General features: G+C 49.5%; 1 protein-coding gene and 2 long non-coding RNA genes across 9 annotated transcripts in view; 2 read left to right on the top strand and 1 right to left on the bottom strand.

The window, feature by feature from the left end:
• The window catches only part of DISP1 (dispatched RND transporter family member 1), a 183865-nt gene extending 170083 nt beyond the window's left edge, over window positions 1-13782 (bottom strand). For both annotated transcript variants that reach the window (XM_043567755.1, XM_043567756.1), the window contains exon 1: window positions 13296-13782. In XM_043567755.1, coding sequence (XP_043423690.1) covers window positions 13296-13767 — 472 coding nt within the window. In that variant the 5' untranslated portion in view covers window positions 13768-13782. The remainder of the gene's footprint in view (window positions 1-13295) is intronic.
• On the top strand, window positions 13512-22574 carry LOC122475695. 2 transcript variants are annotated; one of them, XR_006295281.1, is made up of 2 exons: window positions 13512-13625; window positions 22272-22574. It is a non-coding gene; the product is annotated as an uncharacterized LOC122475695 (long non-coding RNA). The 2 variants fall into 2 exon arrangements; XR_006295280.1 differs by lacking the exon at window positions 13512-13625 and adding an exon at window positions 20375-20724.
• Window positions 22575-23235: 661 nt separating this feature from the next.
• On the top strand, window positions 23236-25614 carry LOC122475694. Of its 5 annotated transcripts, XR_006295275.1 has the most exons (7): window positions 23236-23284; window positions 23416-23447; window positions 23949-23995; window positions 24924-25049; window positions 25194-25288; window positions 25424-25471; window positions 25524-25614. It is a non-coding gene; the product is annotated as an uncharacterized LOC122475694 (long non-coding RNA). The 5 variants fall into 5 exon arrangements; XR_006295276.1 differs by lacking the exons at window positions 23236-23284; window positions 23416-23447 and adding an exon at window positions 23594-23687 and having other exon boundaries at window positions 24924-25033; window positions 25210-25288; XR_006295274.1 differs by lacking the exons at window positions 23236-23284; window positions 23416-23447 and adding an exon at window positions 23594-23687.
• The last annotated feature ends 403 nt before the right edge of the window (window positions 25615-26017 follow it).

The following is a 26017-nucleotide window of genomic DNA, read 5'->3' as shown; positions in this document are numbered from 1 at the left end:
GGGTAGCACAGTGCCCTTCGTGAATTTGGGGCCCGCCTGTACACCCCTTATGATACACCCCCTTCTCTCCACCCACCCTCCCCCCAGGGCCCGAGAACGGCCTGAGTGTCGCCTCCGTTCTGGTAACTATCAGTTCATACTCAGTCCCTGAAGTACACACTCAAAATCACCCCCTCTTCAGAAAACCCCTTAACTAGCGTCACTTCAACTGTAATCGCTCTCAGCAGAAAGGGCACTGGATTGGAAACCAGATCTGGCTTCTAAAGATGGTTCTTTCATTCACCGTGTTACCTGGGCAAAATCACTCCATCTTCCCGGGACCAGTTTCCCAACCACAAATGACGAGAATTTGACTAAAAAGCTCAAAACCAATTCCCAACTCTAAGATTTTTTTATACAAAAGAGTTAGCAACAACATTAACTTATGAAAAAACAAAAAAAAATTGCTATAACATTTTTAAATTATTCAAGGCACCCTACATGTAAACACACAACATACAGAAAACAACACACACACAAAAGAGAACTTTCAAATTTCAAAGGTTGATTAAATTGTCCATTTTTTAGTCTTTATTTGACACATGAATGAAGACCCAGGTAATCCCTTAGAGACTACTGGTCTACAAATATAGACACTTCCTTAATTAGTACTCACTATGTAATACTTTATACACCACAAATTTTAATATACCAAAATGTGTTTGTAGTGCTGAGAGCTGGTCTTATGGGTCAACTTGGTTGGGATACAGCTAAGTTAATCAAACATGAATCTAGGGTTGCAGTTCAAGTATTTTGTAGATGTGACTAATATCTACACTAAATTGACTTTAAATAAAGGAGATTACCCTGGATTGTGTGGGTGGGACTCATGTAAGCAGTTGTAGGCTCTAAGAACAAAAACAGGTTTCTCAGAGAAAAAAGAATTCTGCCTCAAAACTTTAGCACCAACTCCTGCCCGACCTTCCAGCCTGTTGGTATGCCCTACAAATTTTGGATTTACTAATCCCCACAATTTCATGAGCCAATTCCTTAAAATAAATCTCTTTTAAAACACACACACACACACATATACCATATTGGCTGTTTCTCTGGAGAACCCTAATATATACCAACATACCAAAAGACTCAAACAGGTATTTATTTTTCTTTCTTGCTTGGTTTTTTAATGTTTATTTTTGAGAGAGAGACAGAATGTGAGCAGGGAGGGGCAGAGAGAGAGGGAGACACAGAATCAGAAGCAGGCTCCAGGCTCCGAGCTGTCAGCACAGAACCCGACGCGGGGATCGAACCCGTGAACCATGAGATCATGACCTGAGCCATACTCGGACACTCAATCGACTAAGCCACCCAGGTGGCCCTTTTTTGTCTTTTTTAAGTTAAGGTTAACAGATGTCTGTTTCTTGTAACCTCTTTAAACTATTAAAGCATTTGAATATTTTAAGTGCTCAGAAGGTTATTTTGTTAGTACCTTCTGCACGATGCCAACTTTTCTTTATTAAAATCCATAGGAGGGGAAAGAACAGTGACGTTCCCTACGTGGAATTTCTAACCTCCAGAGCTGATTTCACAAGATTGTGAGATGCAATTTTTTTCTCATTGTCCTGGCTTTGAAAGTATTTCCTAACTACCAGTTCGTATATCACCATTGTGAGAAAATCAACGATCAGCCCAATCCCAAAGCTGAAGAGCCACACGAAAGTGGCACAGACCTTGGACTACTTAGTGACATCTGCAAGTTCAAGCCGAGAATTCTGCTCCAAGTTTTACTGTTGATCTGTCTCGTGGCTAGTCTTCAGTGCTACAGGGACACAGAAAAGACTTCAGAATCACTACACACAGAAAACTACTAAGATCTAAGAATCACACACTTAGTAATCAATTCACACACTGGTGTCCTTCAAAAAACATTCCTGATACGTGGTATATCTAGAAACTTTTCCTGTAAAGAGGCCAGCAGTATTCAGGCTTTGCAGGCCAAAACATCTCCACGGCAACTACCTGACTCTGCCACTGTAGCTCCAAAGCAGCCAATGACAATATATAAATGAATGAGCAGAACTGTGTTCTAATAAAACTTTATCTACTACAACAGGACATATTTAGCCTGAGGGGTGCAGTCTCCTGACCCCTGACTTAACTCAGGCAATCACAGAGCCAGAAAAAACCCTGAAGACCATATGGTACCATACCCCACTCAATGTCAAGATACCCATAACAATATCCCCAACAAAGAGAGATCTGGTCTCTGTTTAAGTCCCAGTGACCATCCTGTGCAGAACGGTTACCATAATCAGGCTCTTCTCCAAGCTGGACAGTGTTCCTCAATGAGGACAGCAAGATTTTTGGACGGGATATTTCCCCATTGTGTACAGCTGTCCAAAGCATCCCTGGTTCCCAAATCTTAAGTGCTAACTACACACACCTACACCCATCACTATGACAACCAAAACCCTCTCCAGCATCTTTCCAAAGCCCCTGGGGGGGAGGTGTCAGGATCCACTGAACAGAGGCGGAATACACGGCAAGTCCTACCCAGACGTCCTCATTCTATCTATGGCAGGTATGACTAATAAGTCACAATATTCTTTAATACTGACGCTGGACTTTGTCTTTTTTTTTTTTTTTTTTTAAGAGAGAGCATGCGCAAGTGGGGGACAGGGACAGAGGAAGAGAGAGAGAATCCCAGCACAAAGTCCGACTCAGGACTCAATCCTACGACCTCAGGGTCATGACCTGAGCCAAAATCAAGAGTCGGACGCTCAACCGACTCAGCCACCCAGGCGTCCCTCTGCGTTTTTAATAACCCACCAGAAATACATGTGGATGGAAAGCATGTCTAAATTACCTAAGCCTCGAGTGTAACACCACGTAACATAAAAATACAAGTTATCTTGGGGTGCCTGGGTGGCTCAGTCAGTTACACGTCCGACTTCAGCTCAGGTCATGATCTCACAGTCCGTGGGTTCGAGCCCCCCATCAGACTCTGTGCTGACAGCTCAGAGCCTAGAGCCTGCTTCAGATTCTGTGTCTCCCTCTCTCCACTGCTCATGCTCTGTCTCTGTCTCTGTCTCAAAAATAAATGAAAACATTAAAAAAAAATACAAATTATCTTTTTCACACTTTTAATAATCACCAAATTTTCCCAAAATAAAACTGCTTTGAAGCCAAGGCAAGACCATACCTAACTATTCTCTGCATTTTACCAAATTATTCGCCATTTTGGAAAATCACTTCAATGGCAGCACATACGTTAAGTACAACCCACCTGCACAAGTGTGCATTTGTAACCGTCTCATCCACAGTAATTCTAGACACAGACACAAAACGCTGACCATCTGGAATGTATCGAACACACACGTATTAAAAATATTTTAAATCATTTTTTAATGATTTTATTTTTATTCCTCCTTTATATCATAGTTAGAAATTGTGTTCATTTCTTTGCCATCAGATTTGTAAGTAGTTACAGTATGCCTATGAATTCATTTCAGGATGGTAAAGGAGGAACTGTAAAATACCTGTTATAAAAATAGTGTTGGATCTGACAGGTTAAAAATCACTGGTCTAAAGATACCTGTTTAGCCAAATTCCCCTAACACAGACAGCACTCTTGTCCACACTCTGGACACAGATGTAATGCATTTGTTCAAAAGCAGCTGTCACTGGCCCTCCGAAGCCATTTCACAGAAACAGAGATCTCACAACAGAGGGTCAGTTCCCGTGTCCCCTGTCCTCTGTGGTATGACAGATACAAGAAAGGGCTGTGCAAACCAAGCGCGTAGGACGTCTAAACCCTCCGGCACACTGTGTCTGTCTGTGCAACTACTCGCACCTGCTGGTGAAGGCACCCGGCAGTGATTACGTGTCAGTGAAAGAACCCAGCCGTCACTGAGGCAACTGCCCTTGTGCACCAGACACAGACTCTCCTAATGAGCCCATTTTCCACATTAAATTGTGCTACTGGGATCTGTCCCTGGCTTTACACAGGGCAGGCTCTAGAACAGCGTCCACCGGGACACTTACCCACACCCTCTGGTGTGATAACCACGGCCACATGTGGCATCTGGGCACGTGCAGTGAGGTTCCGTGTGGCCACCTGTGACTGGTCACGACTGGACCGGACAGCTCCAGAATATCAGAGTGGGAAAGGGGCCCGGAGGCCACAGATCACAGCCACGTCTAGCTTCAGAAAAGGACTTACCACAGTAGGAATTAAGCAATGGAGGCTGAGAGGGATGTATCTACCCCGTTACCGGAACAGGCCCCTCGCCCGGCCACAGCGCATGAGCAGCACAGCCACTTCTAGAAGCCAGGCATCCTGAGCCACTCCTCTGCCGTCCTGTTGCTGACTCAATAAAAACTCAGTTATTTCATGTCTCACTCCCCATATGCCATCAAATACGTACAGAATTAATCTCACAACTGATAGACTTTCCTCAAATCTAGACTTAGCTATAAGCCACCATAATGTTAAAAGTATGGAGATAAAAAACTAAGATTTGAACTAAAGCTTAAAAATGCTGTCTATGAGAGATTACTAGTTTGGGATTTAAAGGTTTCACACTGACTAAAAATGAAAATAATCTCTACATACAATCTATGTCGATCTCCACATAACCCAAAGGTATAATTGTATATCTCGATTACAATAATGGACTGAGGCCACTGGCAAGTGTAGTTTCCAAGGACATTTATTATCATTTCCCTCTATAAATCTTTTTTTTAAATCTTTTTTATAGCTCATGGCAGCTGGGTAAGAGTTCATACATAGTTGAAAGATGAACTTCAAGCAAAATCATTAACATAAGAAATGGCAGGTCCCAGAGGCTTTCTTTGAATCAAGGTTTCAACTATTCTAGGTTTAAGTGGTAACATCCAGTCTGGAGGGGTAGGAGAGAGCCAGGTGCCTAGGAACACAATTCCAGCAATTGGTCTTCTCTATTCTTTGGAGACATGCGTGTGAAAGTGAGTGGTAGGGAGCGGAAAATCCGACACAACTCTGGGTTGGCCTATAAGTAATTCTTGGGTCTTCCAGGGAATAAGGGTACCAGATCCAGAGAACTATCACTTGTCACCCTTCTCCACGGAAAACCTGGTATAAAATTACCCGTAGGTGATCTGCCGCAAAGCCTCACAAGGAGCATTAGCTACTTATAGCTATAATGAGAGCCAGCCCTGACTCAACCAAGCTTTAAGGGATAAGCATTATAAACACAAAAGCTGAAAAGGATACAAAGCTGAAAACGGAACAAAAACAGATCACTACAAGCTGAAATGTTGAGCTTCTGAAACCCAGCCAGGATCAAAGTTAACAGGAATAAACGTAAAGTCTTGTAGATGAGTTCAAAAACCAGCTGTACAGGTAGAGGGAGCAGATTAACAGATTTCCCATATAATTTTGGGAGCTGTGGTTTACCAAATGCTTAATATAAGAGCTAGATGTGTCTGCTTAAATGTTAATGTAATTTTAAATTTCAATAGTATTGAATGTGCAATAATATGACAGTAGGTGTCCACCCTACAGGAAGGAAAAGCCCCCATATTTGCTGCCTTCATCAGACATCTAAAATAGTGTGGACAGGGGCCCCTGGATGGCTCAGTCAGTTAAGTGTCTGACTCTGGTTCAGGTCATGATCTCACAGTTCGTGGGTTCAAGCCCCGCATCGAGCTCTGAGCTGGCAGTTCAGAGCATGGAGCCTGCTTCAGATTCCGTGCCTCCCTCTCTCTCTGTCCCTCCCCCACTTGTTCTCTTTCTCCCTCTCTCTCTCTCTCTCTCTCTCTCTCTCAAAACTAAGTAAACATTTTAAAAATAAAATAAAATAGTGTAGACAATTAGGGAAGCCATATTTTCAAGATACTAACAACCTAGTGGAGCCAGAATAAGATAATTGGGACAGTAGCACATGTAGGTATTGGCATTATTTAACCTGGAGAAGAGACAGTTATCCTTAAATATATGACAAAATTTTACACTGCAAAGAGAAAACAGATTTTCAGTGTTGCTCTGGATGATATAACTAAAACATAAAAACCACAACAGGCGGGCGCCTGGGTGGCTTGGTCGGTTAAGTTCGAGCCCCGAGTTGGGCTCTGTGCTGACAGCTCAGAGCCTGGAGCCTGTTTCGGATTCTGTGTCTCCCTCTCTCTCTGCTCCTCCCCTGTTCATGCTCTGTCTCTCTCTGTTTCAAAAAAATAAACGTTAAAAAAAAATTTTTTTAATTAATTAATTAATTAATTAAAAAAATAAAATAAAAACCACAACAGGCAATTTGGACCTGTTATAAGGAAAAGAATAACCCAACAATGAACCAAGGCTGCACCAGAAAGTGAACACCTTGTTACTCTAAGTATTCCTGCAAGGGCCATAAATACTCTGGGAAGGAAAGGGTTATGAGAGTATCCAGATCAGGCAGAAGACTGCATTACATGACTGCTACAGGTTCACGCTAATCCCTCGATGATAGTACTTTAATTGCAGAAGAGAACAATTAAGCTGAGTCAGCAACTTATTTCCCTGGAGACAAGTTAGTTTGGTGACAAGGGAGAAGAAATGAGAAAGCCAAAGGGGCTCCAAGATACATTTAAAAATACCTGCTGTATAAGGGCCCAAGAGTTGAGACGCAATTGAACAGGTGAGTCCAGATAAAGACCTGGGATTGCACCCCAGGTCCAGCACCTCATTCCAGAAGACATCACCGGGCTGGTCACCTAACCTTCCTGAAGCTCAGGGTTTCTGTCCCTGACATTCAATCCTGCCTAAGGACCAAATGACGATATAAGAAAAGCACTCTGTAAATATTTATACATAAATTACCAGTTATTATTCTACATTAGTCAGACTCTTCTAAGCTTTGCTCACCCCCTTAAAAAAGGGTTATGAAAAACCTAGACTCTTGAAACATCAACCAACATAAAGCTGCGTGAACAGACCAGGGAGGAAGTCCTTTTCAAGCAGGGATCCTAAACGGAAAGTACAGGGATCCTAAAAGTACAAAGACAGGCTTACCCGAGGGGTTAACAAGGCATTTATTACAGAACAGGTTAAGTGTTCCTAAAAAGGATGCTGTTCTGCTTTTTTTGATAACGAAGGACTACAGATTAAGAGTTGACTTGATAAAGGCCCTTGGAAATGTTGGCCGGATACCTTGCTTACAGAGTTCCCAGCAGTAAAGAAGGTCACTTCCTGGCAGGTGCAGGAACCTCAGGATATCTTGGGGACCTTGTGAAGAGGAATTCACCCAGTTCCACAGGTATGGCAGGCCTGTCTGATGGCAAGTATTTGGCTTGGCTTCTGGCCTGGAGAGGCTACTAAAAGTTCAATCTGGAGATTCCTTATAAAAGGTTCCAGGAAAGCAAACTTTAACAGAGCCTCAGGATCAATCGCTATTCTTGCTGAGCTTATGTAAATAATTAGGCCAGGTTTCTTAAGACGTGACTTGTTCTACAAATGCATTGGTCTTGATTTGGCCATCTCTGGAAATGAGGGTTTTTAGAGAGAAAAACTATGTTTCAACAGCGCACAGTAATGGATGTTAAATTCTAGCTCCGACTGCCTTTAAATGTTTGTTGTTTGCCTAACCTACACAACTTGAGGTAAACTTCAGAAAAATTGTCACAGTATTTCATGTACAGACAATCTTCTGTGCTTGTTATTCTGTGGGGCTAATAAGACCCCGTGAGCATATGATTATTTAAACAACTAGAAAATGGGATGGATTCCCCCCAACCATTGTATGCCAAGACTATTCTCACTGTAGACCCATCAACAGATAGAGACTTTCGTGCTTTATTATGTACTCGAGGCCTGGCTAATTCATCAATCTCTAAATACACAAACCATATCCTCCCTAAACCTGGTCTGACGGTTACCAGAAACCCACCCCTTTCCAAGACTTCGAGGTGGACTTGACAGATATAAAACCAAGCAAAGGATTCAGGTACCTCCTCGTAACAATCTGCGCGTACTGAGGATGGGTCAGAGCCTTCCCGACCAGGACGGAACGAAGTCGTGAGGTGGCCAAAGCTCTTCTACGTGAAATGATGCCTCGGTTTGGTCTGCCCTTAACCATACACAGTGACAACGGGCCTGCATTTGTGGCGGACGTTATACAAACCCCGACCAGGTCCCTCAACATTACCTGGAACCGCAAGACGCATCTTAGCCCTCCGAGAGTACCAACCCCTAGAGCTGAAGGGTGATGCCTACTAAAAAGATGTTTTTAAAAAGCATCGAAGGGGGGAACGTTGGGAAAATTAAGTGAAGCTCTGCACCATAAGAGGCCGGGACTAACAGGACTCTAGTTCCGAGCTTAGACACTCCTCTTCCGGGTTCTTCCTCCTGCCCTGCTTGCCTTGGGCGCCAAATTACTACTAGTGTGGAATGCGGAAGTTTAACGCACGATAAACTGTCCCCCATGCTGTGCTCAGGGCTCAGATCTCTGGAGAACGATCTCCTCTGAGGCGGTAGGTGTGAAAGAAAACTCCGATCCACCAAGAGAAAAAAAAAAAAAGAAGAGGTGACTTGAATGGACGCAAGCTGACCGCTTATTCTGAGATCAAATGAAAACGTGTTAAGTCACAAGCACAGGCTGACACAGGCATTACAACCCCTGTCAGGATGATAAGAGCCTGCAGAGGCTACAGAGGTCTGGAAGTTGAAGCCCACCCGTCGTGGCTGGTCAACATTCGCCACGCTCCAAGGCTCCAAGGAGTGCCGTCAGAGTATCTCCCAAGTTACTTTCCAGCTGGAGCACCGAGCAAACTGGAACCAGTAACTGTTTGTCAGGAAAGAAAGACCAAGTCAATAGTCACTGCCTAGGTCTGAAATGTTCGGTGTTGACTCCGATACTTCTTATCTGTGTGGTCACTAGTTCTTGTGGGAAAGTCTAGAACCTGACAATGCATCACTTCCCGGGTCGGCCCTATCGTCTCCACTTTAACTAAGACGAGGTCACTCGTACACGGTGCTTGGTCTTCTCGTATGCGCCGTGTTCCCGTCAATGTCCACGAAAAATACCAATGCTAAAATAAACCTCAATGTTTGTTTCTTTATTCACATTTCAATCCTTCCCTCAAGCCTCTCCATGATTCCCAATAACCACGCAAACTTTCCAACTTCAAGAGCCTTTGCCAGGTCGTTCTCTCGCAGGCAGGTGGGAGCGGCAGGAGGAATTTCTCTCTCTACGCCCCGCAGGCAATAAAGGAGAGCACTGTCTGTAAGGTATTTTAAAACAATGATAAAGCCAACTACGTCTTTCTTCTTTTTATTACCACCAAGCACTGATAACTGTAAACAACGTGAGATACAACCACTGCAGAAAGCCCCCACCATCACCTCCTAACATCCCCTCCCCCCCCATCTCCTACTGGACAGTTTTTCTTTTCATGAGGATCTCAAACTAAAACAAACCAACAAACAAAACTCATAACAAGAACAAAGACTAATGACAGTGTATTTTCTGTAGTATTTGCAACTGTACCACTTCAATAGAATGGTTCCTGTAGAATTTAATGTGATGCCTCACTCCAAGCAAAAGTAAGTGTGGTCCAGTTATATAATCCAATCATGATTCAGTATTTAAACTGTTTTTCAAACAATAACAACGTAAACAAATGGTTCACAGCCATAACTGCATGTCAGGAGGGCAAAAAATTTGCCAAGATTTATGGGATCAAGGTCAGCAGAACGAACTAGGCTATACCGACAGCCCTTTTGGTTGAGGCCAACGTCATCTCAGTCACTGAGAGAAAAGGTCTAACTCAGCAGCACAGAAAGGGCAGAAAGTCCTACTAAAAGAAGAGGCTGACGATGCCTCAGCTAATCTTGGTGACAGCCAGCATGCGTCACAGGCCCTGCAGCTGGACAGTAGGTCTGCAGATCAACACTGTCCTTTCATCAATACCATCAAACGGCAGGGGGTGCCCTTCTAATGGGGTATATGGGTAACAGAGAGCGGACTATGTAATTATAAGGTTGACAGTCAGGGAGCACAGAGCCCAAAATCCCAATATAGCAAATTACTGCACATATTACAAACTGGTGACTATGGAAAGCAATGTGTAAATACGTGAATATAAAAACAGCCCGGGCCATCGCTGTCTTAGTAGCTCTCCCATTGCACAGCTACGCATTTTGCCATCGCAGAAACAAAAGTAAGTAATAAATCCGTTAAGAATAACTAGTAATTTGCCCAGCCCTATTAAAATTTCCACTATTGGTTAAAGTGTAAAATGTATCTAAATCCTACAGAACAACACTTGGGTTCATCTACAGAAAACTTAAAATTTTACTCAATGATTAGAACAAAGAAAAATCCCAGAGATTATCCAGAACACACAGCAATCCAATTTCAAATATATCATTCAGACATATAACTAGACAGTTGCCAGAGAGGGCGGGCTCTTGTGTTTCAAAAACAAGCACTTCCTCAGTCGCAAACTAAAGTCTAAAGATCTGCATACTTTCCCAACTGTTTTATCTCCCAAAAACCAAGCGAAAGGGGGAGAAATACATTTCTTAAACCAAGATTTTATGGACAACTCAGAACAAGCCTTATCAGAAAAGGAACACTGTCTAACTTAAAGAAACAGATTAAATGAAGATATATAGAGAAATCCACACAGCAATCAACACAATAACTATAAAGATCAGACCATTTTACCATTTTCTAGTTTGAGAAATTACCCACTATAGTTAATTACATGTTGAAGCACTGTTTATTTCTAGACACTGCTCTCCACCTGTAAATATCAGCTATGTCCCTAAATATAAGGAGATTACACCCAACTCAAGTACAGATTTTCAAGTCCATCAAGAGTTCATAAGCGTTACTAACACTGTGATCTGAGATCTGGACGAGGTAGATCTTAAGACGGTTAGGTACTGGTGACTACGTGTCATCAGCTTCATTGTGACCATCATGTCACAATGTACATCAAAATGTGTACCACACGCTGCGCCTAGAATACACACAGTTCTTGTCTGTCAATTACACCTGATAAAGCCGGGGGGGTGGGGGGGGGGGTGAGGGATTTACAAGTCAGCAATACACTGAGGCACCAACAAACACAGAATGTTCTAGTTCACTTAGTGCAAGTCAGACCCCTGAACCTGGTCTCCGGGCGACCTGCACCGACGCAGTCTAGCACCCAACAGGAGGAAGGCGCTAGGCAGCTGTCCCCTCCAACAGTGACAGCGTGAGGACTGCCCTGCTGGGTGCCCAGTTTGTGGCAAAACCCAATTCGCCTTTTCAGGTCGGAGTCTCTAATTACACCTAAGTGAGAGGCTGTACGATGTCCTTAGGAAGCGCAGCCAATAAAAATCACATGCAGTGTAGACAATGAGGAGAATACTCAGCATGAGCTGCAGTAATGACAAAGTAAGCCGACACGCCCCTCCCTGGCCACTAGAGAAACCACCTGTGTTTACTGTGAGTGAGACACCATGGTTCCGGGAACACTCAACACAGTCTGTGGCTTTGTGGTAGCCAACCCTAGGGACTGGGTGTAATCGGCCGCACCCACACCTAGACTGTCCTCACTGGATAAACCGAGTCACTAACCCATATCCTAGGGACTGGGTGTAATCGGCTGCACCCACACCTAGACTGTCCTCACTGAGTAAACTGAGTCACTAAACCCATATCCTAGGGACTGGGTGTAATCGGCTGCACCCACACCTAGACTGTTCTCACTGGGTAAACTGAGTCACTAAACCCATATCCTAGGGACTGGGTATAGTCCACTGCACGCACACCTAGACTGTCCTCACTGGGTAAACTGAGTCACTCACCCGAACCCTAGGGTCTGGGTGTAATCCACTCCACCCGCATCTGGAGGGTCCTCACTGGGTAAACTGAGTCACTAACCCGAACCCTAGGGACTGGGTATAATCCACTGCACCCACACCTAGACTGTCCTCACTGGGTAAACCGAGTCACTCACCCGAACCCTAGGGTCTGGGTGTAATCCACTCCACCCGCATCTGGAGGGTCCTCACTGGGTAAACCGAGTCACTAACCCAAACCCTAGGGACTGGGTATAATCCACTGCACGCACACCTAGACTGTCCTCAATGGGTAAACTGAGTCACTCACCCGAACCCTAGGGTCTGGTGTAATCCAGTCCACCCGCATCTGGAGGGTCCTCACTGGGTAAACTGAGTCACTAACCCGAACCCTAGGGACTGGGTGTAATCCGCTGAAACCGCACCTAGACTGTTCTCACTGGGTAAACCGAGTCACTAACCCGAACCCCAGGAACTGGGTGTAACTGGCTGCACCCACACCTAGACTGTCCTCACTGGGTAAACTGAGTCACTCACCCAAACCCTAGGGTCTGGTGTAATCCACTCCACCCGCATCTGGAGGGTCCTCACTGGGTAAACTGAGTCACTAACCCGAACCCTAGGGACTGGGTGTAATCGGCTGCACCCGCACCTAGACTGTTCTCACTGGGTAAACTGAGTCACTAACCCGAACCCCAGGGACTGGGTGTAATCCACTCCGCCTGCATCTGGAGGGTCCTCACTGGGTAAACCGAGTCACTAACCCAAACCCTAGGGACCGGGTGTAACTGGCTGCACCCACACCTAGACTGTCCTCACTGGGTAAACTGAGTCACTCACCCAAACCCTAGGGTCTGGTGTAATCCACTCCACCCGCATCTGGAGGGTCCTCACTGGGTAAACCGAGTCACTAACCCGAACCCTAGGGACTGGGTGTAATCCGCTGAAACCGCACCTAGACTGTCCTCACTGGGTAAACCGAGTCACTAACGCATAGGGGCTCCAGTACAAGCGCAGGCACAGCTCCCAGCGATCCTCTCCGCAGCTCCAAGCGTGCTGACGAGGTCGCTCGGGGCAGTGGAAGCAGCACAAGCTAAACTCTGGCGCCACGGAGGGTTTCAGAACGAGAACTGCGGTCAGCCTGACAGCACTACGGTCCGCGGGCGCCTGCTGGCTCAGTCGGGGGCGTGGGCGACTGTACGTGGGGCCTGGGGTCCGAGCCCCCGACCGGAGGAAGGGCTGCTAAATTCCTGTGACAAAGAAGTGCAGCCCGAAGGGGACTCGGCTGAAGGGAGACCTCGAGTGTCCCCGGAGCGTCCGATGTCCCTCCAACCCACACACACATCCGGAAGCCAGCACGGACCCGCGGCGAGGCTACGCGGCTGGGCGCCCCGACCCCTCCCACCCGCGCCCCCCGCCCCTCACGGCACCCCTCCTGCGGCCCCGACCATGCTCGGTCGCCCTCCGCCCGCGCGGGGCGCCCCGGTCCCCCCGGTCCCCCCGGCCCTACCCGGTCTCCCCGTCGCGCGGCGGCGGCGGCGGCGGCGGCGGCGTGGCCAAGACGCGTCCACTGAGGAGACCGGCGTCCGGGACGCTCCGGCCCCAACGCGGACCCGGAGCCGGCTTCCGCCTGGCGCCGGAAGGCGTACGAGCGCGGGACCGGAAGTTCCGCCCCCAGGCCGCGGGCAGGGGCGCGGGGTTCTCGGGGCCGCCGGCTGGTGGGCTGGTGGGCTGGTGGCGGCGGTGGGGGCCCCGCGGGGCCCAGACGCGGAGCTCTGCTTTGCGGGGTGGAAGGTGACGCGAGCGGGCGGGGAGAGGGACCGGCGCTGCGGGACGGGAGGTGCAAGTCCCCCCGCCCCCCTTCTCGGAGAGACGGTCGGGAGCGACGAGCGCGCGCTGGAGATCGGAGGAGGCGGGAAGGCCTGCGGGAGAGAGGGGCGTCGGAGAGAGCCCGGCCGCACGGGGGAGCCGGGGGGCTGCATCGGGGCGCCGCGGGGATGGGGGGCTGCATCGGGGACGCCAAGACAGTGATCAAGGCCTTTAAGGGGGGACCAGCAGGGCTCTTACCCCTCATATCACCGCATTGGGCGGATCGCCCCAACCAACCGAAATGCCCGCTGGAACTACTGAGCCCTTAGAAGGGTAATGAGGCTTCGTTACCAGCCACAGGGATGAGGACGGTTACCTCTATGGCTGTTTTGCTTGCTGCTAGTGTTTAATCAATACTTTCTTGCGCGCCAAGTCCCCCCTTTCCTCTTTAGGAAGAAAAGGTATGACATTTTTTTTTCTCTCGCTCTGGGGTTATGTTGTGAGAGGTACAGATAGGATTGTCAACAGCAGAGAAGGAAGGATGGACAACATGTAGACAGTCTGCCTACAGGGCACGACATCAGCCCCGCACCCAGCAGAAGGGTGCAGCTTCCCGCTTGCCCACGTTGGGGAGGTTAGCAGTCGCTTTGTGGTGGTGCGTGACATCACCAAATCATGTAGTGGAGAGGTGTGGCCTTGAGAGACTGGGAAGAGCGTGTGTGCGCGCGTGTTTGTGTGTGTACACACATGCGTGCACCCCCCCCCCCCATCAAGAAGTAGAATGTAGGGGCGCCTGGGTGGCGCAGTCGGTGAAGCGTCCGACTTCAGCCAGGTCACGATCTCGCGGTCCGTGAGTTCGAGCCCCGCGTCAGGCTCTGGGCTGATGGCTCGGAGCCTGGAGCCTGTTTCCTATTCTGTGTCTCCCTCTCTCTCTGCCCCTCCCCCGTTCATGCTCTGTCTCTCTCTGTCCCAAAAATAAATAAACGTTGAAAAAAAAAATTTAAAAAGATAAAAAAGTAGAATGTAACAGGCACTCCGCGAAATGTCATGAAATGTTTCTATATAGCTCACCACAATTGTTTGCTTGTGGTAGAAATGCCCCTAATAAATAGAGAGGTCCCCTCAAAGGACCATATACCACGTACAAGTGACCATGTTCTTAGGTGACCAAGTGTCCTGGTTTGCCCAGGACTGAGGGGGATCCCAGGACACTAGAATTTTGGCACTTAAAACACTGGGATGGTCCTAGGAAAAGTGGGACAGGTTGGTCATGTCCCTGTAAAACAGATGAGTCCAGAAATGGACACATCCTCAACCAGGCCCTTCATGGTCTTCCCCACCTTCAGGAATTTAACATATGGCACAGGAAAACACAGAAGGTAGCCCTTAGAACAGTCACATAAATGGCTGTGCCTGAAAGAAAAGGTCTGTTAACACCGTTTGCTGAGGACCAGGACCTGCCCTGCCTTCTTTGATTACAGGTGATAATCCCTGTGTATTTCCAAAACATTCTTTTGCTTGACGAGCCAGGGAAGGCTTCTGCTTGCAACCGAAGTAAGCGAAGTAAGCTCGAGGAGTGTATGCATAGCACGTCCTTGTTCAAGGGCATCTGCTCCCAGAGCCCCTGCTGAGTGGGCACTGAGCCACATGCTCCAGACTCACTGGCATAGCAAACTGAAGTCGATCTGTCTCAAACCCAAACAGCTGAGAGTCTCTGCAGCATGGGTTTTGGTCACCAATGGAGCTGCAGTTGGTCTCTGTCATGTTGAGATAGAAATGCCCTGTAAACCTGGAATTAGGTTCTAGGCATGAGCAGGGTGTTGGAGCTGGTGGAACAAAAGCAGGAGATACTAGAGGAAAGAGGGGAGAAGGGAAGACCGAGTTATCAGAGCGGTGTTCCATCTTTGTGCCCAGCTTTCCAGCGTTGGATTTCCAGTCCCTTGTGAGGTCCAGCTCAACTTCCTGTCCTTAAATTCTGAAAATTCTGTGTCCTTCCAGTAAAGTCCCCGTGTTACTCGGGTTAGTTGTAGTGGGTTCCTGTTCCCAGTGAAACGACACCACCCCCTAACACACTGGTCGCCTGCTCACTCTACAGCATCCATCTCTTGTCACCAGAGCTCTGGAGTCAGCATGTCCTTCCAGGCCAAGGACAGGAGGGCCACTGCTGCCTGGTCCCATCAGGAAAACTGCCTCAGTTATCATGGGGCTGGCAGGTGGGGCAAATCGTATAATCAGCATATAAATCTGGAAGGAGACTTGGGAAATGGTCTATTCCAAATTCCTTGTTACGCACAGGGGAGGAAGAGAGTCCACCCGGATGGAGTTTAGTGGTCCCAGAGACAGGACTATTGATCTCCCTCCCAGCGGGCTCCCCAATTTTTCTGGTGTGGAGGGAGTGCAGTACCCCCCCCAGACCCCTGTGAGACCCCCTAGTGTGCTGCTGAGCTCCCTCCCACCCGCCACCTGGCCTTCGGCATCAGCCTTTGCAAAATCATGACCGCTGCGTAGTTGTATTCAGAACTGGGAGAAAACGTTTTAAGGAAAAATATCTTTTTGTTCCCTCCTTACTCACCACCTGGCTCTGACAGATAAGTGGGTTAATTAGCAGAGCTAATAAGTTTAGTTTAAAAGTTTATTTACACTTTCTACACTCCCATTCATACCTGGGTGTTTTCCTTATCCTTATTTGTTCATAAACATAAATGGAAACAACCGGCATCACCAAGGGCTGCGGCAGCCGCAGGTCCACAAGTGTGCCTTCCACCGTTTGGACACACACTAATGCAGTCACGTGGCACAGTGAACCGGCCTGCTTGGAGGCAGTCACGGCAGCATGTTCCTTGGAACGCTAACCACTTAGTGTAGAGTTATATTAATTAAAGATTATGTACTGAGTGGTAGTTAAGGTCAGCCAGGGCTCTCCAATTAACAATTCCCAACTGCTGCAAGGCCCCGTAGGCAAGGTACTTTTGTGAAGATCTCAATCTCCTATGATCCAACAGTATCACTGAACGTGATACTACGTTTAAGGTGGTGCTTTCTTCCTAAAAGGGTAGCCGCCCCAGAAATGTTTCAGGTTACCCAGAATATTTAAAAATGTAACTTTTGGTATTCTGGTCTAATTCGTTATTGTGGTAAAATATATAAAACATAAAATTTGCCATTTTGGCTACGTCCAAACGCGCACTGCGGTGGCATTGCTGCATATGCAACGTGTATACCCATCACTCCCGTCCCTCCCCAGAACTTTGTCATCTCCCCAGACTGAAACTCAACACCCGTGAAACAGCATCTCTCCATTTCCCCCACCTCCCCTAAATCCACTTTCAGGGTAGGTTTGTCCGTGTTGCATCCCATGGAAATATGTTCAACATGGGTTCATAGCCTCTGCAAGTAAACACTTGCGAGTAGAAATAACATAGGGTTTGTTCACCTCTTTTCTCTTGTGGAATTCAAGTGAAATGTGATTTCCACAGGGACACGTCGTGTACTAATCAGATACTTCTATTTCAGACCTCTTTAAGGCCTACACCAGTGAAATTCCACCTGTGAAACGACAGGGAAACTTGGCGTGGTACTCATTAACTGAACAGTTTGTGTGGGTGTGTTCTGAAGGGCTTGTATACAAGTTCGTAACTGCAAATGCCAAACCTTGTTTGTCTTTCTGCAAAACCAGCGAGCAATCCACACACCTGATGGGTGCGCGAGCCTCCCCGTGTTTTCCTCCTAACATCACAGCTCAGCAGAAATTTCGCTCAAGCCAGAGAAAGCTTCACCTGCCAAACCTCAACAGGGGCCGGAAAGCAAGCCTTTCCTCTTGAACACGGGTTTCACTCAAGGTTGGGTAACTGAAATAGACACACAGCACTGCTCCCGGCTTGCAAATCTAACCACCAGGTAAACAATAAAATGAATTTTCAGCTCTGAGTCTCGGTGATACAAACTTAATTTCCTATGAAGAAATTAACTACAGGCTGGGAAGGTCAAGGCAAAACTTAACCTGTGGAAACAGTGGATATAAGCCTTAAAGAGAAGGAATATGCCTTCTCTGTAACAGGATCCTGATTAGTTAGTAAGAAGTCACTTCCTGTGCAGGTAGCACACTCTTCAAAACATTTGAAGTCAGGCACAGTACAGGGTGGTTATATCTGCCTTGAGTAGACGTGGCAGAAGCCTAGAGTTTTTTCTGATTCTTCTGTGTTTCTATCCTGAGACAGACCACGTTGCAAATATTGAGTTGCCAGATAAAACGCAGGATGCCCAGTAAACTTGGGATGTCCTATTATCTTCAGTACAAATAAGGTAGGGAAGCTGAACAACGGGCTCCATCTGTTTCTCTGCAAGGCCCCACTTATGCGCCATATTTCACCTTGTATCTGAGTAAACCGAAAAAGCTATGTTCCCACCCCAAGGAGGGAGGAGTAAGAACTTCATCGTTCTCTGTGTTTCGTCCTAGGCCCCCGACACCTGATAACGTAAGAGACCGGCCCCCAAGCCTGTTCCAGCTCTGTGTCTGTCAAACTCGGCTGACACTGGCATCAATACCCACCCCCCCCCCCCGCTTCAGTGATTTATGTTATAACACCTGCTGTTCACCTGCCACTTGCTTTCAATTGGACCCCACCCTGGATTCCTGAAAGAACATTTACCTTGGACCCCTTTCCAGTATAAACCCCCAACCCCAAGTGGTGGGGAGACTCCCTTCCATCTGAGTCTCCCAGACGCTCTGCCCACTATACTCACACCACTTGGCGTTATTCGGTAGATTCTGTCCTCGTTGCCTCCTGGCTGGCATCTGATTTCCATCCCGCATGCAGCCACGGACCCTCTTGGCCGGTTCTGTGGGGTCCCCTCTGGGTCCTGGGACCTGGCCCACCTACATCACGAGTACATCCCAAACATTGCATGCGACGTAGTTCTAGTAAGAAAGTATTTACTGTTGATCTGAAGTTCAAATTTAACTGAGCATCCTGTATTTTTATCTACTAAATCTGGCAACCCTGTTGCACATAAGCAATATTCCGTAAACATTTCTAAAAGGAAGATTCCTTAAATACAGCAATACAACTTTTTCCTCCTACAGAAGTATGCATAGAACTTTGGACTATCAATATACTGTGTCGACACTATGCGTCTTTGTACACTTTCCTTGACGTGTTACAATGAGAAACAGAAACAGGAAGCAAGACCACAGATGTGCCAAGGGTATTGTTAAAAATGAAATGGAGGGGCGCCTGGGGGGCTCAGCCGGTTGAGCGTCCGACTTCAGCTCAGGTCATGATCTCACGGTTCGCGGGTTCGAGCCCCGCGTCGGGCTCTGTGCTGACAGCTCGGAGCCTGGAGCCTGCTTCGGATTCTGTGTCTCCCTCTCTCTCTGCCCCTCCCCTGCTCACGCTCCGTCTCTGTCTCAAAAATAAATGAAAACATTTTAAAAAATTAAATGGACAGTGCGTAGGACTGAATCAGAGAGGCTGAGATGATGTCCACATGGTTGTGGGGAATAACTTACAGGTGCAGGGGTCTGGGATTTTACCTGAGAACAAAGCAGGAGATGCCGTTGAGCCACACTGCTCGCTTCACCGCAGGTACTTTCGAAGTACTTTTCTGTAGTGGGTTGTTGTTTTCTTTTCTTTTCTTTTCTTTTCTTTTCTTTTCTTTTCTTTTTTTTTTTTTTTTGAGTCGTGTTCTGTATCTTTTACTCTTTTTTCCTCGTGGCAGTCCGGTAGAATTTTCATATTAGCGGAGTGTGCCCAAAGAATGTTGGAAGGATCTCTGGCGAACGGAAGACTGGCTCTGCATTTACAAAGAGGGGTGGCCTCCGCTGAGCCCTCCCCCTTCACATCTTCTTCATCGTTTATGAGACCGTGCCGCTGGCCTGGCCAGAAACCTGTGTACCTGCAATGTCCAAGGCCTCGATGTGGAGTCGCTGGCAGGTGTCCTGTCCCCAGCCCTGATCCCGCTTTGGCACCTGGGCTCACCTTGTAGATACTGTTTGCGACACACCTCCTGCATTTTCTTCCTGCGGCTGCTCCTTCCTACGTGGGAGAGCGATCAGGTATCTCGACAGACACAGCACTTTCCTTATGAGTCTTTTCTTACTAGTTTTATTAGCCTTTTGCCCCACACAACCTTCTTATTCTTCCTCAACTAAGCATCCCCTCATTCCCGTGTTCGTTCAACAGCTATCCGGATGGCATCGACTGCTCTCGGCCCGTGGGGAAACAAGAGACAATTCCCACCCAGGAGGATTTTGTGTTCCAAAGGGGGGGGGGGGGCAAAAAATAAACAAGAAAGCAATAAATGAATATGTGAAATTGTAACATGATGACAAATGTTTATTTGTTATAACGTGACACGTTTATTTTCCACCATGATAAATATTCTAGGGAAAAAATAAGGCAAGATAAAAGAATGGGGGCAGTGGTAGGGTTTCGATTACAATCATCAAGACGGGACTTTGGGGCAGAGGCTTTAAAAAAGTGAAAACAAAAGGGCTGGGGAAAAGTGTTCCAAGACAGAAGGAAACCCCCCCCCGGGCAAAGGCCCCAAGGCGGGTGCAAGAGAGTCAAGTTCTGGGCGTTCCAACTCGGAGGCCTGCAGCTCAGGCATGTCTCGGTTCCAGCTCAGACCCAGACTGGACTCTCTTCCAGAATGACGGATTTGCTGGCCTTTCTGTCTCCCCGCCTGAGCCCTGCAGACTCTTCCCCTCTGCACACTGCCCCCCGCCCCCACCGGGGGCATCGGAGGGGTCACGAGGGAAGACTGCAGCCTGGAGGCTGACAGGACTTGCCTCCTCCTCTGTCGCATCACCTGGGGTGACCCTTCGCCTTGGGAATGGCTGTTGGGACGGGTTCCCAGGTTCGACCCTGCTTCCCGGCCTCGTGCTTCACTCGTGTTGCCTGGTTTCCCAGCCATGCCTCCCTTGCCTCCCCAGATGCCCATCGCCCAGGAAACCAACCCCCTGCACAAATTCCTCTTCGTTAGGATAACTGGTGTTGCTTCTTATTCCTGGCTGGAGCTTGACTGATAAAGGGGCCAGAGAGAACTTTCCTGAAGTCACCAACCACGTTTTATTTGGCTCCGATGCAAGCACTCAGCACAATCCCAGCAGGTGACAGTACCCAAACAAGGTTTGTTGAACGAATAAGACAAAAATATCCTCTCTATGCACCAGCTAAGTAAATTGAGACCAGTGCCTGAAGGCGTGACATCCAACCCCAACTTGCTCATTAAGCTCTCAGAAAGCCACCTTCTTCGGCAGAGCAAATGCAAGGTCTCCTTATGAGCAGCACCCCCTGCCTGAACCCCTATAAAAGAACATCTTTTCTTTTCTATTCATTCACTAAGGAAATACCACACCCCACTTTATTTTTTTATTTTATTATTTTATTTTTTAGAGAGAGTGTGTGCGAGCCAGGGAGTGGGGCTGCGGGAGAGAGAGAGAGAGAGAGAGAGGATCTCGAGCAGGGTCCACGCTCAGCAAGGAGCCCAATTCGGGGCTCCATCCCATGACCCTGGGATCATGACCTGAGCCAAAATCAAGAGTCAATGCTCACCCAGATTCAGTCGACATTCTTTATCAAAGCTTTAATCTATGATGAAGTCATCCTGGAAAACTCAGACTGCTTTGGATCCAGTAACAAGCAGATGAGAGGATTTTGACACAGAATACTTTTTTTAAATGTTTATTTATTTTTGAGAGAGAGAGAGAGAGAGAGAGAGCACAACAGGAGAGGGGCAGAGAGAGGGGGGGGGCAGGCTCCAGTCTTCGAGCTGTCCGCACAGAGCCTGACGTGAGGCTCCATCCATGAACCGCAAGACCATGACCTGAGCCAAAGTCGAGTGCTAACCTACTGAGCCCGAGGTGCCCCCACACAGAATACTTTCGATGCACTTTTACATCTTAGCTCTGTCTCAACACAAGATCCCTTTTTTGGATTGCTATAAACATCCTCCAGACTGGATTCCTTGCCACTAGCTTGGGACACACAGCACATTGCTCTCCGGTATTTGTCCAAATCTCTCTTAACTAATTCACACAGCTTCATCACTTACTAGCTGTGTGGCCTCGTAATTTGGTTAACCTCTCTGTGCCTTGGTTTCATTATCTTAAAATGGGGACAACGATAGTACCTATCTCATAAAATTGGTATAAGGTCTAAATAAGTTAATGTAGACAAGTACTTAGGACAAAATGAAACGTGATGGCCGTCATTGCTACACTTGAAAACGCTGTTATCCTCATGTTGCTTTGGGGATAAAATGCAGTTCTGTAGCAGATATGGGTTTTCCTACTAGGAACCTCCAGCTATCTTTGTAGACTCACCCTCCACTTTTTCCCTCTCCACTTCTACCCATCATTACCTGTCTCCTCACCCCTCTGACAAAATCTACTTCCTTGCTAGAAGGTTCCGAGGGCTGGACTTTCTAGCACTACTGTCTTCCCAGTCTTTTCTTATTGAGTGTCTTCATGTGTTTTTCTCAGCACTGGAATGTTCTCCTTCTGCCTCTCCCTCCACCACACATCCCTACTCAACCCTCAAGCCCCTCCCAGATGTGACTTCATAGAGAGGAAACGACTCATGTCCTCTAGGCCAACGGGAGACTTCATACCTGATGAGTCAATAGCCCCCCTGTGCACCACCTCACACAGTTACATACTTGTCTCTCCTTACAGGAATCTTCCATCCCTGGAAGGCAGGAAATATACCCCAAAAAGAGGACTCCGGTGCCTACTATGTGTTCAGTTAATGAACAAGTAAATGAACTGATCGAGTAAGAGCAACTCAGAACGGACAGAGGCGTAGAGACCTTCACCTGCTGCCTTGTTCACCTGCCGCCTTGTTCACCTGCTGCCTTCACCTGTCACCTTCACCACCTGCTGCCTTCACCTGCCGCCATTGCCTACTGCTCGCTTGACAGTAGGTGAGCCTTTGGGCCAGGTCACTTACGATGCAAATAAACTCTAATTGGACCCCAATGTTGTCAGTTCATCCTACTACTTTTTAAAAAATTATGCTAAAAAGGTGTATAAATACACAGCACGTACTAGAAGTTGGTCCTCAAGATGATTAGTTTTGTACAAGTTAACAGCCGGGAAGCTCAATACACTAGTGTTTCACACAAGGGTCGTTCCTCCAAAGGGGTCTGACAAATGCAAATGTAACCTATTCCTCTTACTATAAAAGTCAAACGCGGAGGAAGAAGGATAAGGTGGTGGGAGAAGAGAGGCGAGTGCTCCAAGTTCAGGGCTACAAAAATGCCAGGAGAACCAGAAACAAGAGATAATCAGCAATGAGGCACTAGGGGCAGGTGAGTCCGGGGGGAGGTGAATCCAAGGGCAGGTGAGTCCAAGGGGAGGTGAGTCCAGGGGGAGGTGAGTCCAGGGGGAGGTGAGTCCAGGGGGAGGTGAAACCAGGGGGAGGTGAGTCAGTCCGGGGGGAGGTGAATCTAGGGGAAGGTGAGCCCAGGGGGAGGTGAATCTAGGGGCAGGTGAGTCCAGGGAGAGGTGAGCCCAGAGGGAGGTGAATCCAGGGCAGTTGGGGGGTGAATCTAGGGGGAGGTGAATCCAGGGGGAGGTGAGCCCAGGGAGAGGTGAGTCCAGGGGAAGGTGAGTCCAGGGGGAGGTGAATCCAGGAGGAGGTGAGTCCAGGGGGAGATGAGTCCAGGGGGAGGTGAATCTAGGGGCAGGTGAGTCCAGGGGAAGGTGAATCCAGGGGAGATGAGTCCAGGGGGAGGTGAATCCAGGGCAGTGGGGGTGAATCTAGGGGGGGGTGAATCCAGGGGGAGGTGAGCCCAGGGGGAGGTGAATCTAGGGGCAGGTGAGTCCAGGGAGAGGTGAGCCCAGAGGGAGGTGCGCCCAGGGGGAGCTGAATCCAGGGGGAGGTGAATCCAGGGGGAGGTGAATCCAGGGGGAGGTGAGTCCAGGGGGAGGTGAATCCAGGGGGAGGTGAGTCGAAGGGGAGATGAATCCAGGGGGAGGTGAGTCCAGGGGGAGGTGAGTCCAGGGGGAGATGAGTCCAGGGGGAGGTGAATCTAGGGGCAGGTGAGTCCAGGGGCAGGTGAGTCCAGGGAGAGGTGAGCCCAGAGGGAGGTGAATCCAGGGCAGTGGGGGGTGAATCCAGGGGGAGGTGAGTCCAGGGGGAGGTGAATCCAGGGGGAGGTGAGTCGAAGGGGAGGTGAATCCAGGGGGAGGTGAGTCCAGGGGGAGGTGAGTCCAGGGGGAGGGGAATCCAGGGGGAGGGGAGTCCAGGGGGAGGTGAATCCAGGGGGAGGTGAGTCGAAGGGGAGGTGAATCCAGGGGGAGGTGAGTCCAGGGGGAGGTGAACCCAGGGGGAGGGGAATCCAGGGGGAGGGGAGTCCAGGGGGAGGTGAATCTAGGGGCAGGTGAGTCAAGGGGAGGTGAATCTAGGGGGAGGTGAATCCAGGGGGAGGTGAATCCAGGGGAGGTGAGTCTGGGGGGAGGTGAATCCAGGGCGGTGGGGAGTGAATCTAGGGGCGGTGAATCCAGGAGGAGGTGAGTCCAGGGGAGATGAGTCTGGGGGGAGGTGAACCCAGGGCGGTGGGGGGTGAATCTAGGGGGAGGTGAATCCAGGGGGAGGTGAATCCAGGGGGAGGGGAGTCCAGGGGGAGGTGAATCCAGGGGGAGGTGAGTCCAGGGGGAGATGAGTCCAGGGGGAGGTGAATCTAGGGGCAGGTGAGTCCTGGGGCAGGTGAGTCCAGGGAGAGGTGAGCCCAGAGGGAGGTGAATCCAGGGCAGTGGGGGGTGAATTTAGGGGGAGGTGAGCCCAGGGGGAGGTGAGCCCAGGGGGAGGTGAATCCAGGGGGAGGTGAGTCCAGGGGGAGATGAGTCCAGGGGGAGGTGAATCTAGGGGCAGGTGAGTCCAGGGGCAGGTGAGTCCAGGGAGAGGTGAAACCAGGGGAGTTGAGTCCAGGGGGAGGTGAAACCAGGGGGAGGTGAGTTCGGGGGGAGATGAGTCCAGGGGGAGGTGAATCTAGGGGCAGGTGAGTCCAGGGGCAGGTGAGTCCAGGGAGAGGTGAAACCAGGGGGAGGTGAGTCCAGGGGGAGGTGAAACCAGGGGGAGGTGAGTCTGGGGGGAGGTGAATCTAGGGGGAGGTGAGTCCAGGGAGAGGTGAGCCCAGAGGGAGGTGAATCCAGGGCAGTTGGGGGGTGAATCTAGGGGGAGGTGAATCCAGGGGGAGGTGAGCCCAGGGGGAGGTGAGTCCAGGGGGAGGTGAATCCAGGGGGAAGTGAGTCCAGGGGGAGGTGAATCCAGGGGGAGGTGAGTCCAGGGGGAGATGAGTCCAGGGGGAGGTGAAATAGGGGCAGGTGAGTCCAGGGGGAGGTGAATCCAGGGCAGATGATTCCAGGGGGAGGTGAATCCAGGGGAGGTGAGCCCAGGGGGAGGTGAATCTAGGGGCAGGTGAGTCCAGGGAGAGGTGAGCCAAGCGGGAGGTGAGCCCAGGGGGAGCTGAATCCAGGGGGAGGTGAGTCCAGGGGGAGGTGAGTCCAGGGGGAGGCGAATCCAGGGGGAGGTGAGTCGAAGGGGAGGTGAATCCAGGGGGAGGTGAAACCAGGGGGAGGTGAATCCAGGGGGAGGGGAGTCCAGGGGGAGGTGAATCTAGGGGCAGGTGAGTCAAGGGGAGGTGAATCTAGGGGGAGGTGAATCCAGGGGGAGGTGAATCCAGGGGGAGGTGAGTCTGGGGGGAGGTGAATCCAGGGCGGTGGGGGGTGAATCCAGGGGGAGGTGAGTCCAGGGGGGAGGTGAGTCCCAGGGGGAGGTGAGTCCAGGGGGAGATGAGTCCAGGGGGAGGTGAATCTAGGGGCAGGTGAGTCCAGGGGCAGGTGAGTCCAGGGAGAGGTGAGCCCAGAGGGAGGTGAATCCAGGGCAGTGGGGGTGAATCTAGGGGGAGGTGAGCCCAGGGGGAGGTGAGTCCAGGGGGAGGTGAATCCAGGGGGAGGTGAGTCCAGGGGGAGGTGAATCCAGGGGGAGGTGAGTCCAGGGGGAGGTGAATCCAGGGGGAGGTGAGTCCAGGGGGAGGTGAGTCCAGGGGGAGGTGAATCCAGGGGGAGGTGAGTCCAGGGGGAGGTGAGTCCAGGGGGAGGTGAATCCAGGGCGAGGTGAGTCCAGGGGAGGTGAGTCCAGGGGGAGGTGAATCCAGGGGGAGGTGAATCCAGGGGAGGTGAGTCCAGGGGAGGTGAGTCCAGGGGGAGGTGAATCCAGGGGGAGGTGAGTCCGAGGGAGAGGTGAGCCCAGAGGGAGGTGAATCCAGGGCGGTGGGGGGGTGAATCCAGGGGGAGGTGAAACCAGGGGGAGGTGAGTCCAGGGGGAGGTGAAACCAGGGGGAGGTGAGTCCGGGGGGAGGTGATTCTAGGGGGAGGTGAATCCAGGGGAGGTGAGTCCAGAGGGAGGTGAATCCAGG

This window comes from Prionailurus bengalensis, chromosome E4, assembly GCF_016509475.1.
Source record: "Prionailurus bengalensis isolate Pbe53 chromosome E4, Fcat_Pben_1.1_paternal_pri, whole genome shotgun sequence".
Lineage (NCBI taxonomy): Eukaryota > Metazoa > Chordata > Mammalia > Carnivora > Felidae > Prionailurus > Prionailurus bengalensis.
Note: the sequence above shows the minus strand (reverse complement) of the source record. Positions and strands in the feature narration are given on the sequence as shown.